The sequence below is a fragment of the Eurypyga helias genome, unplaced genomic scaffold, assembly GCF_000690775.1.
Source record: "Eurypyga helias isolate BGI_N326 unplaced genomic scaffold, ASM69077v1 scaffold11541, whole genome shotgun sequence".
Classification (NCBI taxonomy): Eukaryota; Metazoa; Chordata; class Aves; order Eurypygiformes; family Eurypygidae; genus Eurypyga; species Eurypyga helias.
In genome coordinates, this window is record NW_010232766.1 from 1,703 (window position 1) to 14,721 (window position 13,019).

The 13,019-nt window shown below is 50.0% G+C and overlaps 1 protein-coding gene across 1 annotated transcript in view; it reads left to right on the forward strand.

Moving 5' to 3' along the window:
- Window positions 1–674: 674 nt before the first annotated feature.
- Window positions 675–13,019, forward strand: part of LOC104516979 (choline transporter-like protein 5) — a 37,141-nt gene continuing 24,796 nt past the window's right edge. The window contains exons 1-4 of the mRNA XM_010161504.1: window positions 675–711; window positions 4,428–4,476; window positions 8,432–8,505; window positions 12,046–12,130. Of these exons, the coding sequence (XP_010159806.1) occupies window positions 675–711; window positions 4,428–4,476; window positions 8,432–8,505; window positions 12,046–12,130 (245 nt within the window). The remainder of the gene's footprint in view (window positions 712–4,427; window positions 4,477–8,431; window positions 8,506–12,045; window positions 12,131–13,019) is intronic.

The following is a 13,019-nucleotide window of genomic DNA, read 5'->3' on the forward strand; positions in this document are numbered from 1 at the left end:
CATGCCGAGACTCCCTAGTGCCAGTGCTTCTGCACTTGGCAGAACTCCAGAATGTACGTTTTATTCAGACAGTAATTTAGTAAATCACGACTACTGCTACAGATAAATGTTGCACGTGTCAAGGGTAGAAATGCGATGTTCCGCAGAGTTTACATTTCCCACCAGAAGGTGTTTTCCCTGCCCGCGTGGCTCGTGCTCGGGGGCTGGCGAGGTACGGGGGAAGGCACTTGGCCAGCGACTCCTCTCCCACGGTAGCACAGGCTGCAGAAGCACAACAATTACTGGTTCTGGAATACCTACTCTGTTAGCGAATTGTCAGTGATTTTTTTGGTTGCGTTGGCTGGATTATGGTACGGGTGGTGTTCCTGCACAGCCCTTTCCCTTCCTGCTTCCATGCTGAAGGTCAACCCCTGCTGTGGGAGTTGTGCTCTTGGTCTGCACAGTCACTGGGGCCAGTGTGCAGGCACCGGGCGCTACCGGTCGTGGCACAGAAGGGCCTCCCTGCCTTCTGAATTTCCACCCTGACTGGAGAATGTGGGACACTCAGCTTTAGTTTAAAATCTATTTAAATAGTGCTTTTGAGTATCTCTGTTTGCTGGGAAGGTTTGCTGGGAACACAGGAGGCCACGGTTCACCTCTCGCACAGCTCGCTAGAGCGATCCAGGTACAGTGACATGGAGGCAGATGGAGAAAACTACTATGGAAAGCATGGTAATTCACCCTCTTTCTTCTGACAACTGGTCTAAATCTCATTTATTTCAGCTGAGTCATATCAGGTGGCTTTAAGGGGCTCAGACCCAGCCCCAAATGGTTTTCTGTAACTTCAACTATTTAGCAATATCCTAATTTTTTTCCAGCATGACATTTGCAAGTTTAATTAAATTGCAGATCAAAGGTAAACTTTACATATATGTGTATATATAGTCGATTGCAGATAAGTAGTTTAGATTTTTCCTTAAATTATTACAGTAACAAAGTGCCACAATTAAATTCATAGGCTGTTTAGGTGAGAAATGAGATACCTTGTGAACTGTTTCTAGTAACAATGCTGTGATTCAGCATACCAAAGTTCCCTAGTACAAAGCAGCCTGTGAAGTAGATCTGTCTCATCCGCTAAGTTCGTCTCAGATTTTGATCCTAGCAGAACAGTGATGGTCGTTATCCTACACCACTGCTTTCTTCCTCATGCCAAACTCCCAAAGCTTGGAATTAGCTTTCTAAGTCCATTTGGGCTTTTATAGCTAAAGGAGTAGTTTGCTTTTACCGGGGGCTATGTAAACACTAAACAAATTGTAAACACACATTTTTTATGTAAACACATAAACAATTTCGACCTCGCCCCCAGAGGATCTTCTCAGTTTTTAAAGAATGGTAGCCATTAAGTAGGGAATTTGATACCTAACTTGGAAAAATGAGGATGAAACAAACAGCATTTTCCTCTTTTCTGTTGTTCCCTGAAACTGTGATCACAGTTGCTGCGTGATTGTTTTGGGATGGAATTTTCCCATTATGCTGAAGACTGCTTCTGTCAATGAATTTTAGTGTGTTTGTACCTTAGACTGCAGTTACCTTTTTCTATGGGAAGTGCCATATTCCATAATGGTTTTTATATGGGATTTGATGTCATTTTGGGCTCCTTCCCTTAATCACAGGCATTGAAGTTTGCATCCATTTACTGCTTTTTGTAAACCTATTCGTGTCCTTCTCTGTCCTTTTGCTCTCCCCACTTGTCTGCACCTTTTGCAATTCCAGTTCCACAATCTAGGAAGTTTTTCAGCTGAGCTTTGTGTGTCCCAGGCACGAGCGACAGTGGCTTCCCTGGTCACTGTTCCCTTCATGCTCATGCCTCTGGGCTGACTTGAGATTTGTCTTGCAGACACTGCTTTGCCAACTCACTCGGTTTGCAGTTCCCTGGGCTCCTTTTGGGGTTTGCAGTGCCCTGGGCTCCTTTTGGGGTTTGCAGTGCCCTGGGATCCTTTGGGGGTTTGCAGTTCCCTGGGCTCCTTTTGGGGTTTGCAGTGCCCTGGGCTCCTGTGGGGGTTTGTAGTGCCAGGATCCCTTGGGATCTTCTTGTCAGTGTTGCTGACGGCAGTTATTCCATATGGATTTGTGAGTGGAGTTGGTCTTTATAACTTCAGTCAGTTGATGAAAATCACTTTGCACTGATGAATGGTTTGTCGAAATCCCTTTGATTCCATCTCCAGGACTATGTTAACCCTTGTCACCTGCACCGCTTCAGCGTCTTCGTTAATTGTTAAGGAAAATCCTGACTAGGGCCGGAGAATAGGCTCCTCCAGTAGTGGAACTGAGCTAACCACTGACTCTCAGGAGTGAGAGCCTGGGGTCTGAGTGGATGATTCAGTGAAAGTGTTCGCCCCCAGAAGCACGTGGAGTGTAAGCAAAGGTTATCAGGAATGGACTGAGACCTAATGGGCAAAGTTACGTGTGATTGTGTAAATCACCCCTGTTTTGGTGGGTGTGCCGTGTAGTTCTGCCCCTTCCTTTCCTGGTGGGGTGTAGTAGTGCTGGAGAAGGTACAGAAAAGGGATATAAAAGTATGCAATGTCTCATGCACAAGAACAACTGCACAGCCCAGGGAAGGAAGGGAGATGAGTGTGTGGAATGTCATAACCTCTGTACAGTTATTTGTAGCATGCCGTGCTGCCAGACAGGTACGAGCTGAGGGATGGCAAGCTTGAAATGGGCAAAAGGAGGTGGCACGTCAGTGTTTCATTAGCCTGTAGTACTGCGTGATGTAGGACGTTGCAGATTAAGTGTATGCAAGTTAGAGATCTACGACATGAGCAAGGAGATTCAGCTACTAAGTACAGGGCCACTGCCTTTGGTTCCGAGAAGTGCAGCTGCAGATATCTGTAATCCCAGTTTTAGGGAAATACTGCTTGGTTTGCCTTGGTTTTTCCTTTCTCCTCAGGTTTTCACTCTGGCCCCTTGTTAGGAACAGGGTGGGTTCAGTGGATCTTGTGCTCCGACGTGGCGGTTCTCGTGCTGGGCTGGGGTCCTGTAAAAAACTGACTTCGGTACGGCCAAGCCTCTGCACAGGGAGTGGTGGCACCAACTCTGGATTGTCCCAGGGACAATTGTTTTGTAGAAATTGCTGTACAAAGAGCTTCTTCGAAGTACAGGTTTTGGCCCAGCATTAGGAATTGTGTATGGGCACTTGCCCTTGGAGTGTGGCGGGTTTCTGTAGTGCTGTGCAACAGCATAACTGCGCCCTCCGCTCCCCCGCACTGGTCACGGCACTCTGCGGCGTTTCAGCCTTCCCGGTCTCTTCTGTGCTGCCGTGTTTGCTCAGGAGCTCGGTGCGGTACACCTGAACGCCTCACCCGAAGGGCAGACAGCGTTTTCTTGCTGGCTGTTTGTTGTACTGGTCTGTGGGTGTAGGGTTTCTCTGATACCGACTAAGACTGGTCTGGCGTTTGGTTAATAGGTCAGTTCTTCTCTTGAGAAGTTGCTGAATTCTTCTCGAAATGAAGAAGATAACTATGTTTTCTGTGGGTGGGGGACAGCTTGGGCTGGTAACACCCTTTAATACCAGGTGTGTTCAGAAGAGGAGGGCCTTAGGAAGGCAGTGAGAAAGCACTCTGAAACAGTCATTCCTGTTGTAGCACTGACACTGGATGAAGAAGTAGCTTTCCATTGCACAAAGTTTGGTTCAGTAAATCTCCATAATTACTGAACTTAAGAAAATTGCATGACACGGGACAGCTAGCTTCAGATGGAGAAATCCCAACTCTGCCTGTTGAGTGAAGGACAGCTGCTTCCTCTTCACACAGTACCTTGAAACTTGAACATTTCAATTGTTGCTGTTTCTGAAGTGGAATCACTGTGATTGACCATCTTCAAGTCCGCGTTTGAAGCCCAGGTGGGTGGGTTAGCATTTGGCGGTTTCCTAACACGGTTGGCTTAGGTGTAGGGTGAACCAATGGGAACTGTGTTACCCAGGATGGCCACGGGAAAAATATGTGTCGTGTTCGATCCTTCCATCTGCAAACTGGGGCTGGTGGAACCGCCTGTGCCTCGGAGGGGCCTGGCGTGACCTTCTGCTGGTTCGGAGGTTCCTGTAAAAGCAACAGCCATGCTCAGGGACTGGAACCAACTTCAAAACCTGCTCTGCCTCCTGCGCGGGAATGTGTGGTGGTGGCATCCACCTGAGAGTTGAAGAAGATTTGGAAGCACATGCCCTGCAGGGCCGCAGCTCACGGGTGGCTTTGGGGAGCCAGCACTGCCCGCAGGGTGGCGCAGGGCAAGGTCAGCACCCAGTCTGCAGGCTCCAGCCCTGCTAGCGTCGGGTGAGCCCCCTGCAAAAAGGGCAGACCTGCAGCTTAGAAGGTCCTGTAACCAACCCCTCTCCCTAGGTTCTGTTTGAAATAAGGACGTATGTTTATACTGTTTTATTTTAAATGCAGGTGAACCAAGGAAATTTGACCCCAAGTTCAGAGGACCTATTCATAACAGGTAAATATCCCAGCTCGGTCTGTTTCAGTCCTTTGGGTTTGCAGTAAACAGGATCAGAATGTTGTGAGTGGCAAAACGCTCGTTTTTACCGTTATTGCATGAGACAGCAAAGCCTGGGCTTGCACTGCGGCTGCTGGTGACTGCTGTGGCACCTGCTGCAATTCCAGGTGTGTACATGTGCTGTTCTAGTTGTAGATTCCACATCAATGCCTTAAAAACACACCCAGATGAGCGCAGCGCGTCACTCCTATAGCACGTTTGGTGATCGTCTCTGGTGAGACAGTGCTGTTGGCTTCATGGAGCAGCCGGCGGGGCGGCAGCGGTACCTGCACTGGTGCTTCCTGAGTACGCGTGTTAGCTCGCGTGCTCGCTTAGCTCGTTTGTTCATGTGTTCGTTAGTGAGCGGGGGGTTGGGGGGCTTTCCCAGCCCTGCTGTTGCTGATGGGGTTCACTCACACCCTGCTGCCATTGCTCTCAGGCGCAGCTCTAGGGCTCCGGCTCTTGGGCTCTCTGGCTCTGACTCTCGCTGCTTGGGACCGGGCTGTGCATCAGTCAGTGGGTGAAACTCACCCTGCGAACATCCTGAGCCTCTTCTTTCTCCAGGCTTGCACAGCGCGGGCTCAAGACTTCGTAGATGCCAATACACTGCGAGTGCTCTTGAGCTAATAAACCTCGTCCTTTCTTGCTAGTGCAGCATCTCGAGCAAAATGGCACTTGTGATGGATCGGGCGTGAACCTGCCCAACGGAGAGGGGTTCAGTGGGTCATTAACGACCGAGTGCATGAACCGTCAGGGAATAAATGGCTTTTCTGCACCAATACTCTGTAGATGATTCTATCTTTGCGTTCATTTATTCGCCAGGGTACCACTGCACATGCGCGAAGTGGTGTTGGCCTGTGCTGCCATGCGTCACATGGCAAGAGAAGCCAAGGGACCGGGGTGTTTCTGGGAGATTGTGGAAGGCAGATCAGGCTCTGAATGGCATGCGCGAAGTGGTGTTGGCCTGCGCTGCCATGCGTCACACGGCAAGAGAAGCCAAGGGGCCGGGGTGTTTCTGGGAGATCGTGGAAGGCAGATCAGGCTCTGAATGAAGCTCAATGACAGCAGTAAGCACTAAATGTGATGTGGGAGCCTGAACTGTGCACTCAAGCAAATGAAAATCTGTCATTACGTCACCTGAAAATGATGGAGCTGATGATTTTATCAGCAGTTTATCTTGATGGCAACTCTAGTGTGCACGTACAGAGACTCACTGGGTTTGGTTCAGATCACGGAACTGGTTTTCTAAAAAGTACCCAAAACCATCAGAATTTCCAGTAGCGGCTGTTAGCAAAAGCACTTTCAGTGTTTTCATCGTTTGTACCATAAGAAATGTGGAGTGCTTTGCTCCTGAGCCTGCGCGTGTTCATGCATCATGGCTACATGGACAGGTACGACAGCGCTGTCTGTAGGAGCCTATAGAGCCTGTATGGGAAACGGCAGTCTCCCTTGCGCTCATGATCCCATTCCCATTCATCTGTCTTCCTTAGTGCCCAGTTTAACGGCTAAGTCCCCTGAGGGGTTTGGTTCCGCCTCATTAGCCTGGAACAAACTGGAAAAGCGCATTTGCCATACCAGGTTGGCGCCTTAGTTAGCAACAGCTCCTATCAATCTGGTTTCTGTCAAAGCATGGCTGGGTAGTTTCTCATTAGGTTTCACTAACGAGCATGGGCCTCCGGTACCTCCTGTTTAGGAAGAAGCAATTCCCATCACTGGAGTTCCTGCAACTTTGGGAACTCCCGTAATCGTCACAGTCTGTGGTGGCAGAGCTGCCGTCATCCATTCTGGAAGAGGTTTACGTTCCTCCTCTCCCGTGGAGCCTGATGCTCGTGGGGAACGCTGACCTCGCCGCAGTGAGCTGCTCCAGCTAGCAGCGCGGTGCAATGCAGGCAGGGTTTCACCCCTGCTGTCTCGTAAAACAGGATTATTCTGTATGAGTAACAGATAGTCTGTGTGAGCGGCTTCAGCGTTTCCTGAAGCCACCCAGAAGGGGGCTTATCTACTTCCTATAGATTCTTCAAATATGTGTGTGACAGCAGCAGGTAGTTTTCCTACGTTCTAGGCAGAAGTCTGTATTACAAAATCCAGAGCATCCTGCCTTCTGGTGAAGTGCCCATGGGTGCCTGTTCGGGTGGCTCTGCAGGACTTCGCAGGGGAGCTTTGGCACAGACGAGGATAACCTTTCACTGCCTTCAGGTATGGTAGAATGAGACCTGTGGAAATAGGACTGGGAGAAGCTTTTGAGACTATAGGAGTTGCAGTTGCAGTATTTACGGTGCCATATTTCTCTTGAGACCTACTGAGTTAAATATTGTACCTCTTAAAAACGGCTCTGATAGGGTGAGAGCCGAGCTGGAGCGGGAGCATGAGCGGCACCGCTTCACCTCGCTGCTGAGCAGTTGGCCTCAGACTGCTGTGTGCTGACCGTGAATCTCACTGAAGATTTATCTCAGTGAGGTGCTGGAACTGTGCCTCTCTACAGAAGGGGACAGGATTTTTCATTCCCTTTCCACACATGGAAACACTGCTGAAGTTCTCCAACTGCTAAAGATCTGCCACCTTTATCTTCCTTATGCTAAAGAGCAGCAGGTCTGTGTAAGAGGATACAGATTGGAAGGAATGGTTGGTGCCAGAAATGACGTGAGTCGGTTGGAGTTTGGATGCCAAGATTTTTAGTGATGAAATTCATCTGGGATCCCCTTGGCTCCTTGCACGGACTCGCAAGCAAAGGTGAACATGGCCCTTTATAGAAGTTAGTCCTGTCTTTTACCTGGTGGAAGCTCGTGTTGGCTTTCCCGGGGTCGTTACGGTTGCTCAGGTCAGAGCAGCAGCAGTTTGTTACTGCCCAAACAGGCGATTACAGCTCATGCACCTCTGGGTTATACAGCCCGTTCTTCACGCAGACTGTCGGCTACGCAGGACATGGTAAATCACAAAGGCGAGTGACCTCCCTTGGGGAAGGAGGCTCCAGGCAGCACCCTTTAAGCAGCATCTTGCTCCTCTGTTACCTCCTGGCGAGGCCGTTGGCTGCACATGTTTCTTAATCAGCGAGGCTGCCAAGGGCTGTGAGACCACCACGGTTTTACTTCCATCCATCTTCAGAGATCAGGGCTTGTGAAGTTGGCTTGCTGGGGAGAGAACTGCTCGCCCCAGCGAAGCCCTCAGAGCCTCCTGTCTCCCTAAGGGCTTTGCTGCCCTTCTGCTTGCCTGGGAGTGGGGTGCCTCACGTTCCTGACCCTCCTGGGACTGCTCTGATCAAGGTCAGGCACTGGAGAAAAATGAGTCCAGTGATCCACACGTCTGCTCCTCTGCCTGCATGGATAATACTCACAGGTTGCTTGCTGGCTGTTTCCAGACTGGAGAGTGCTGGTCTTTGGGTGCTGGTCTGTAACGAGGTGTGGCTCTCCACAGTACACTGGGGGTTTTGTCGTCTCCGTGTTTTCGTTGCATTAAATGAGGTGAAGCGGCTGAGTCAGAACTCTGTGCAGAGATGGGGGGTAGTTGCACGTAGGGTTTTCTCATTTCAGGCTGTTACTTTTCCATTCATAAGCTGTTTATAAAGTTGTGCTGAATCTTTCGCCCCATTGTGGGCAGTATTTGATACTTGCTTTAGGGACACCCTGCAGTACCTTACACCGTAAGTGATCTCATGGGTTCAGTGTTGGAAGGTGTCATTTGTTCTCACAGGATTTACACTCGTTCCTCAGTGTGTTTCTGTTGCTGTCTGCAGTGCAATATGCACACGCGTGGCTTTGCTGGCCTTGCTGCGGAAGCAGGGCCTCGCACCGCCACGTCAGCTTGTAGGACTTGTGCTAAGTGCAGGAGCAGACACCGTGCTCAGATGTTCCGACAACAGTGCTTTTGAAGGGCCATATGAGACACCCCATTGTTTACAAATGTTCCTTTCTGTCCCCAGGCACTGTACAGACACTGTCTGCTGTGTGATCTTCATCGTCGTCATTCTGGGTTACATTGCATTAGGGATTGTGGGTAAGTAAACTCCGGTGGAGTGGTGCTTTCTCATACACCAGGGAAGCAACCTTGGGAATGTTGAAATTTTTAACTGAGATGTACCTTTTGCTTACACCTATGCAAGGCTTTCCAGGCTTTCCAGGCTACTGGACAGGGGGAAGGGAGAGCATTGGTCGTTTCTAGCTGAGCAGTGTTCTTGTGCTGCCAGGTCTTCTCTCTCTCTCCAGCACTGTATAAATCTCCGTAATGTTTTGGCTGGAGCTTTGCCAACTCTGAACTTGCAGTTCCCTGAGAACCCCCACGCTGGATGTTGCAGAAACAGACAGCAAGAGAAGAGGACTGGCCGGTTCCTCGCTTCTCCGTGTCTGTCACCTCAGCCAGCGTAGTTACTGTGCTGTGACACAGGGAATGGCCATGTTCCCGGCTCTGCACAGGTGGAGGTTCCTGCTGGACACCACAGCCAAGCAGCCTTCTCTTGCAACCCCTGTGAAACGCTGAACTGGGACCTGTTCCTGCAGCGAGATACCAAATTTGTAGTTAATGACTTTTTCTGCCTTTCTTCCAGAGATTTGAACTGTCAGTCTAGAAACATTTAGCTCAGCTCCGAACCCGGATCCACATGGTCCCTGCTTTTCATCCTCCTTCTGCTGTGCCTCAGCTGTTCTTTCCCTCTAATTTATTCTGAGTAAACGCTGAGATCAGCTTTGGTTCAGTTCCAGGGGCCAGCCCTGGACAAAACATGCTGGCGTCAAAGACGGTAAAAGAAACCAGATCATAAAGCGATCCCTAGTCATGAATGGTGCCTTATTAGGGAAAAGTAGTTTTCCACAGTTTCTTGAATGCCTGTGGTACCACCCTGGGTCCCTGTTTAACTGTCTGGAGAAGGAAGCGGTAAAGGCAGGCTCATCACACAATGCTGTGGCTGGAAATCTGGGCCAAATCTTGCCCTCGGTAATGTTTGTAGAGCTCCCACGGGCTTCGGGTGCTGCGTGTTTGTGAAACACTGGCATAGGGTTTTATGTGTCTGGGTGGCTGACACGTAGTCTGAGGAAAAGGTGATCAGTTCCCCTTGAAAAATGACACCCAGTGACTTCTGGTACCAGGCTTTCTTGGTCCCGCTGCAGTGACGGCCGCTGCCAGCGAGTGTGCTCAACTGAGATCCTCACTCCCTGACTTCCTTCAGCTTCACAGGTGAACTGACACTGCTCATTCAACAGTCCGCGGGGTGTTCCTTCCTATCAGACCGACCTCCCTCTCCCTGTTTACTTCAGAGACAATGGGCTTCTCCGGGTGACACGTCACAAATGTTTAGCCTCTTAATTTAAGATCATTTTGATTCAGAAAAGTGCACATAAAAGGCAGCAAATAAGTTATCTTGGAAAAAAGCCTGACATTCCAAAGGACAGGTTAATTGGAAGTAATAACACATGTAGCATTGTTCTAGGGGATGCTTACACAGCACCGCTGTCACCAGCATGGATTTACAGATTCCCTGTGGGATGTCTGTTACCCGTCCCAGCACCGCAGTGATGTCCCTGTGTTACAGGCTGTAAGAGCAGGCTGGCAGGTCAAGTTCTCTGCAGTTCAAAGCGTTAAAAACCTACCTGTAAAGGCAGCAGAGTACTGCCAGGACAGACTGCCCTTTCAGAAACACACAGTAAGGGATTGAGCACGACCAGATGGGCGGTTCGTCGCTAAGGACCATGGTATGCTGGTGTTACCATCCTGGTTTTTCCGTGGCAGCGAGCTTTCCCGCCCTTACAGCCACCAACGGCCCATAGAGCCGGAACAGGCCAGACAAGCTGGGCGTTTCTCACGCAGATTCCTTCACTGTCATTGCTCTGTTTGCAAGAAGAAGGTGACAGAGGATGAAGTTGATGAATTGGGGTGGTTTGCCCTGGCACAGGCACTGAAAGGAGCTGCAGAACTCTCTCCTCTGTTGGTCGTTTCCCTTCTCTCTCTGCTGCAGGGTTTGTTAAACGCTACATGTGGATATTGTAAATCAGGCCAGATTATTTTCTGTTTGACTTTGGAATGTAGCTGAGGGGCATCTTCATCCATCCACCCAGCAGCTGATCCTGGAGATGGAATTTCACAGTGTGCTAAACCTGGTTTTAAAATCAGACCCTTTTTAATGCTCTTTTATTAAAACCGTAACCGAGGCCTTAGGCACAGGGGAAAACTACTGCCAGGCCGGAATGGTTTTGGACAACTTGATAATCAGAGTCGTTTGGGTTGGAAAATCCCTTTAAGCCCATCCAGCCCTACCATTAACCCAGCACTGTGAAGGCCACCACTAACCCCGTCCCTCAGCGCCCTCTGGTCACTGAAGACGTTGTGCATCCACCCAAGCACCTCACCAAGTTCAGTCTGCGCTCTGTGCTCTCCCGCAGGTTCTGTGCCGCTGCCGGGGTCGTTGTTAAGCACAGTCGTTCTTGCCAGAGTGACTTTGAGGGAGAGTTTCACAGAGGAGGAAATACAGCGCCCCAGGGTGGAGTGAAGGTGGGGTGATTACGGAGGAGCCAGTCCAAGGTGGTTTGCTTATACTGAAGCCCACAGCGTATGCTCAGGGGTCTCCTGCCATTCCGTATGGAGTGCAGGAGGGGCAGGGTTGGGGCTAAAATCCTTTTAAAACAGTAATATTTTCCCATAGTACAGGCACAAGGAAGTATGTGGGAGGACATCAGTGTCTTCTGGTAGTTCTCCAGCAACCCAGTTTTGGGGTGTCAGTGCAGAGTAGTGGTACGGAATTCTATTCCAGCATTGTATGAAAGAAATGAAATTCCCATGACTGAGGGTCAGATCAGCAGTTAGTTGGGACGGTTCAAAGGCGAGTGACTGGCAGCAGCTCTGCCCGCTGCAGCCTAGAAATAGCACTACTGATAGTGGTAGCTGCTGGGCACTTGCTCCTCAGAAGGAAATAATGTTGTGGGTGAAAAAGGCTTGTAGAGGAAACCCTGCTTGGAAGTGGAGAAAAGCAGTTTGAAAGTTCAGTATGAAGCGCTCTTCCCGCCCGGCCTGGGGTTCCTGCAGCGTGTGAAGCCTGAGCTGGGTGCAGGCCTGGCAGCTGAGAGCGGTACAGCCACCACCGGAGAGGCCAGGAAAAGTTTCCCTTTCAGGAGTGAGAGTTTGTTTCCCTCTTAGTGCAGACGGAGCCCGTTGGATCCAGTCCCACCCTGTGTATTTCTGTCGCACGCCCAGGCAATTCCCATCATTGCACTGCCATTTTGCTTGTCTGGGAATGCTCAGAGTTTTTACATCGTTAGCTCCCCGTCTTCCCCCTTTTAATAACCGTTCTTTAAGTCCATTGCATCAGGTTTGGGGTCCAACCCAGATGTATGTGCCCTAATGATAAAGGGGAACCGGTTTGCTCTCCCACCAATCCGTCCAGTTCAGTTTTGCATCGTCGGTGCTGTAGGAAACCCACGGATCAGTACCCTTCCGTGGGTCAGCAGCGGCTGAGGTGGTACCTCGGACATGGCACGTGTTCTGCTAATCAGTCTCCGCTGTTAACTGCTCGCTTGGCTCAGATGTTCAGAGATGTGTGTGTCTTTTCAGCTTGGGTGCACGGTGACCCCAGGAAAGTGATTTACCCGACCGACAGCTATGGGCAGTTCTGTGGCCAGAAAGACACCCGCAACGAGTGAGTACTGAACCTGTTCACGTGCCTTTGTTACTCGCACGCTGTGAGTAAGATGTGAGCTTTCAGACCTGTGTCTGCCCCGGGCCTTGGGGGTGGTGGAAGGGACGATGACACTCTTACTGTATTTGTTCCGAATGAAGTTCAGAAATAGGTAGTTGCTCAGTGCAAATCTAGACCCAGGTTGTTACCGCAGCACGGGTGTTTGCATCATTCGGAGATGTTTGGTGAAGTATCAGCGGAGTGTAGAGGTTGCCCCACTGGTTGCACTGGAGGTGGCTTTGGCACAGCTCCTGACTGCCTGAGTTTGGACAGGTAATAGCCCGTCGAGTCATTCCAGTGTCCATCCCGGGCTAAGAGCAGTCCTAAAGCCTTGTAGGCTGGCGCTCAGTTCTTCTCAACATGCACCAAATAACAGCAAAAACCCACTGGGAAAAGCCCTTGTTTGTCTCTGGGGCTGGTAGGGAGGAGGCCGGGCTGGGAGGCAGCTGTAGCTGTCCCGTCCTCGGGGTATCGGCCGAACGGCTCTAGCTGCTTGGTTTCCCAGCCTTTTTAACTTTGGAATTGTGAGAATTAAATGAATTTGTTGATACCAACAGATTACTTCTACAGGAAAAGAGCTGCTCAGGAAAGGAAGGTGTCACATCAGTGTTTTCCCTAAAGTTCCAGGTGGTTTATGAAACAGAATTTGGAAAATGGGTTACTTTCTCCCTTGCTTTCTCCCTTTTATGGCCAGATGCCCTTATGCCCTTGACACTGTCAGGGAGCTGGATGCTGTGCAGGAAGCAAACCAGGAGCTGGTGTTTGATAACTGCTCTTTGCTGCTGCTTTCTTTGCCCATTTAGTCTTCCAGGAAAAACTTGAGGAAGCCACTGTCCAGAGGGCAGTTCAG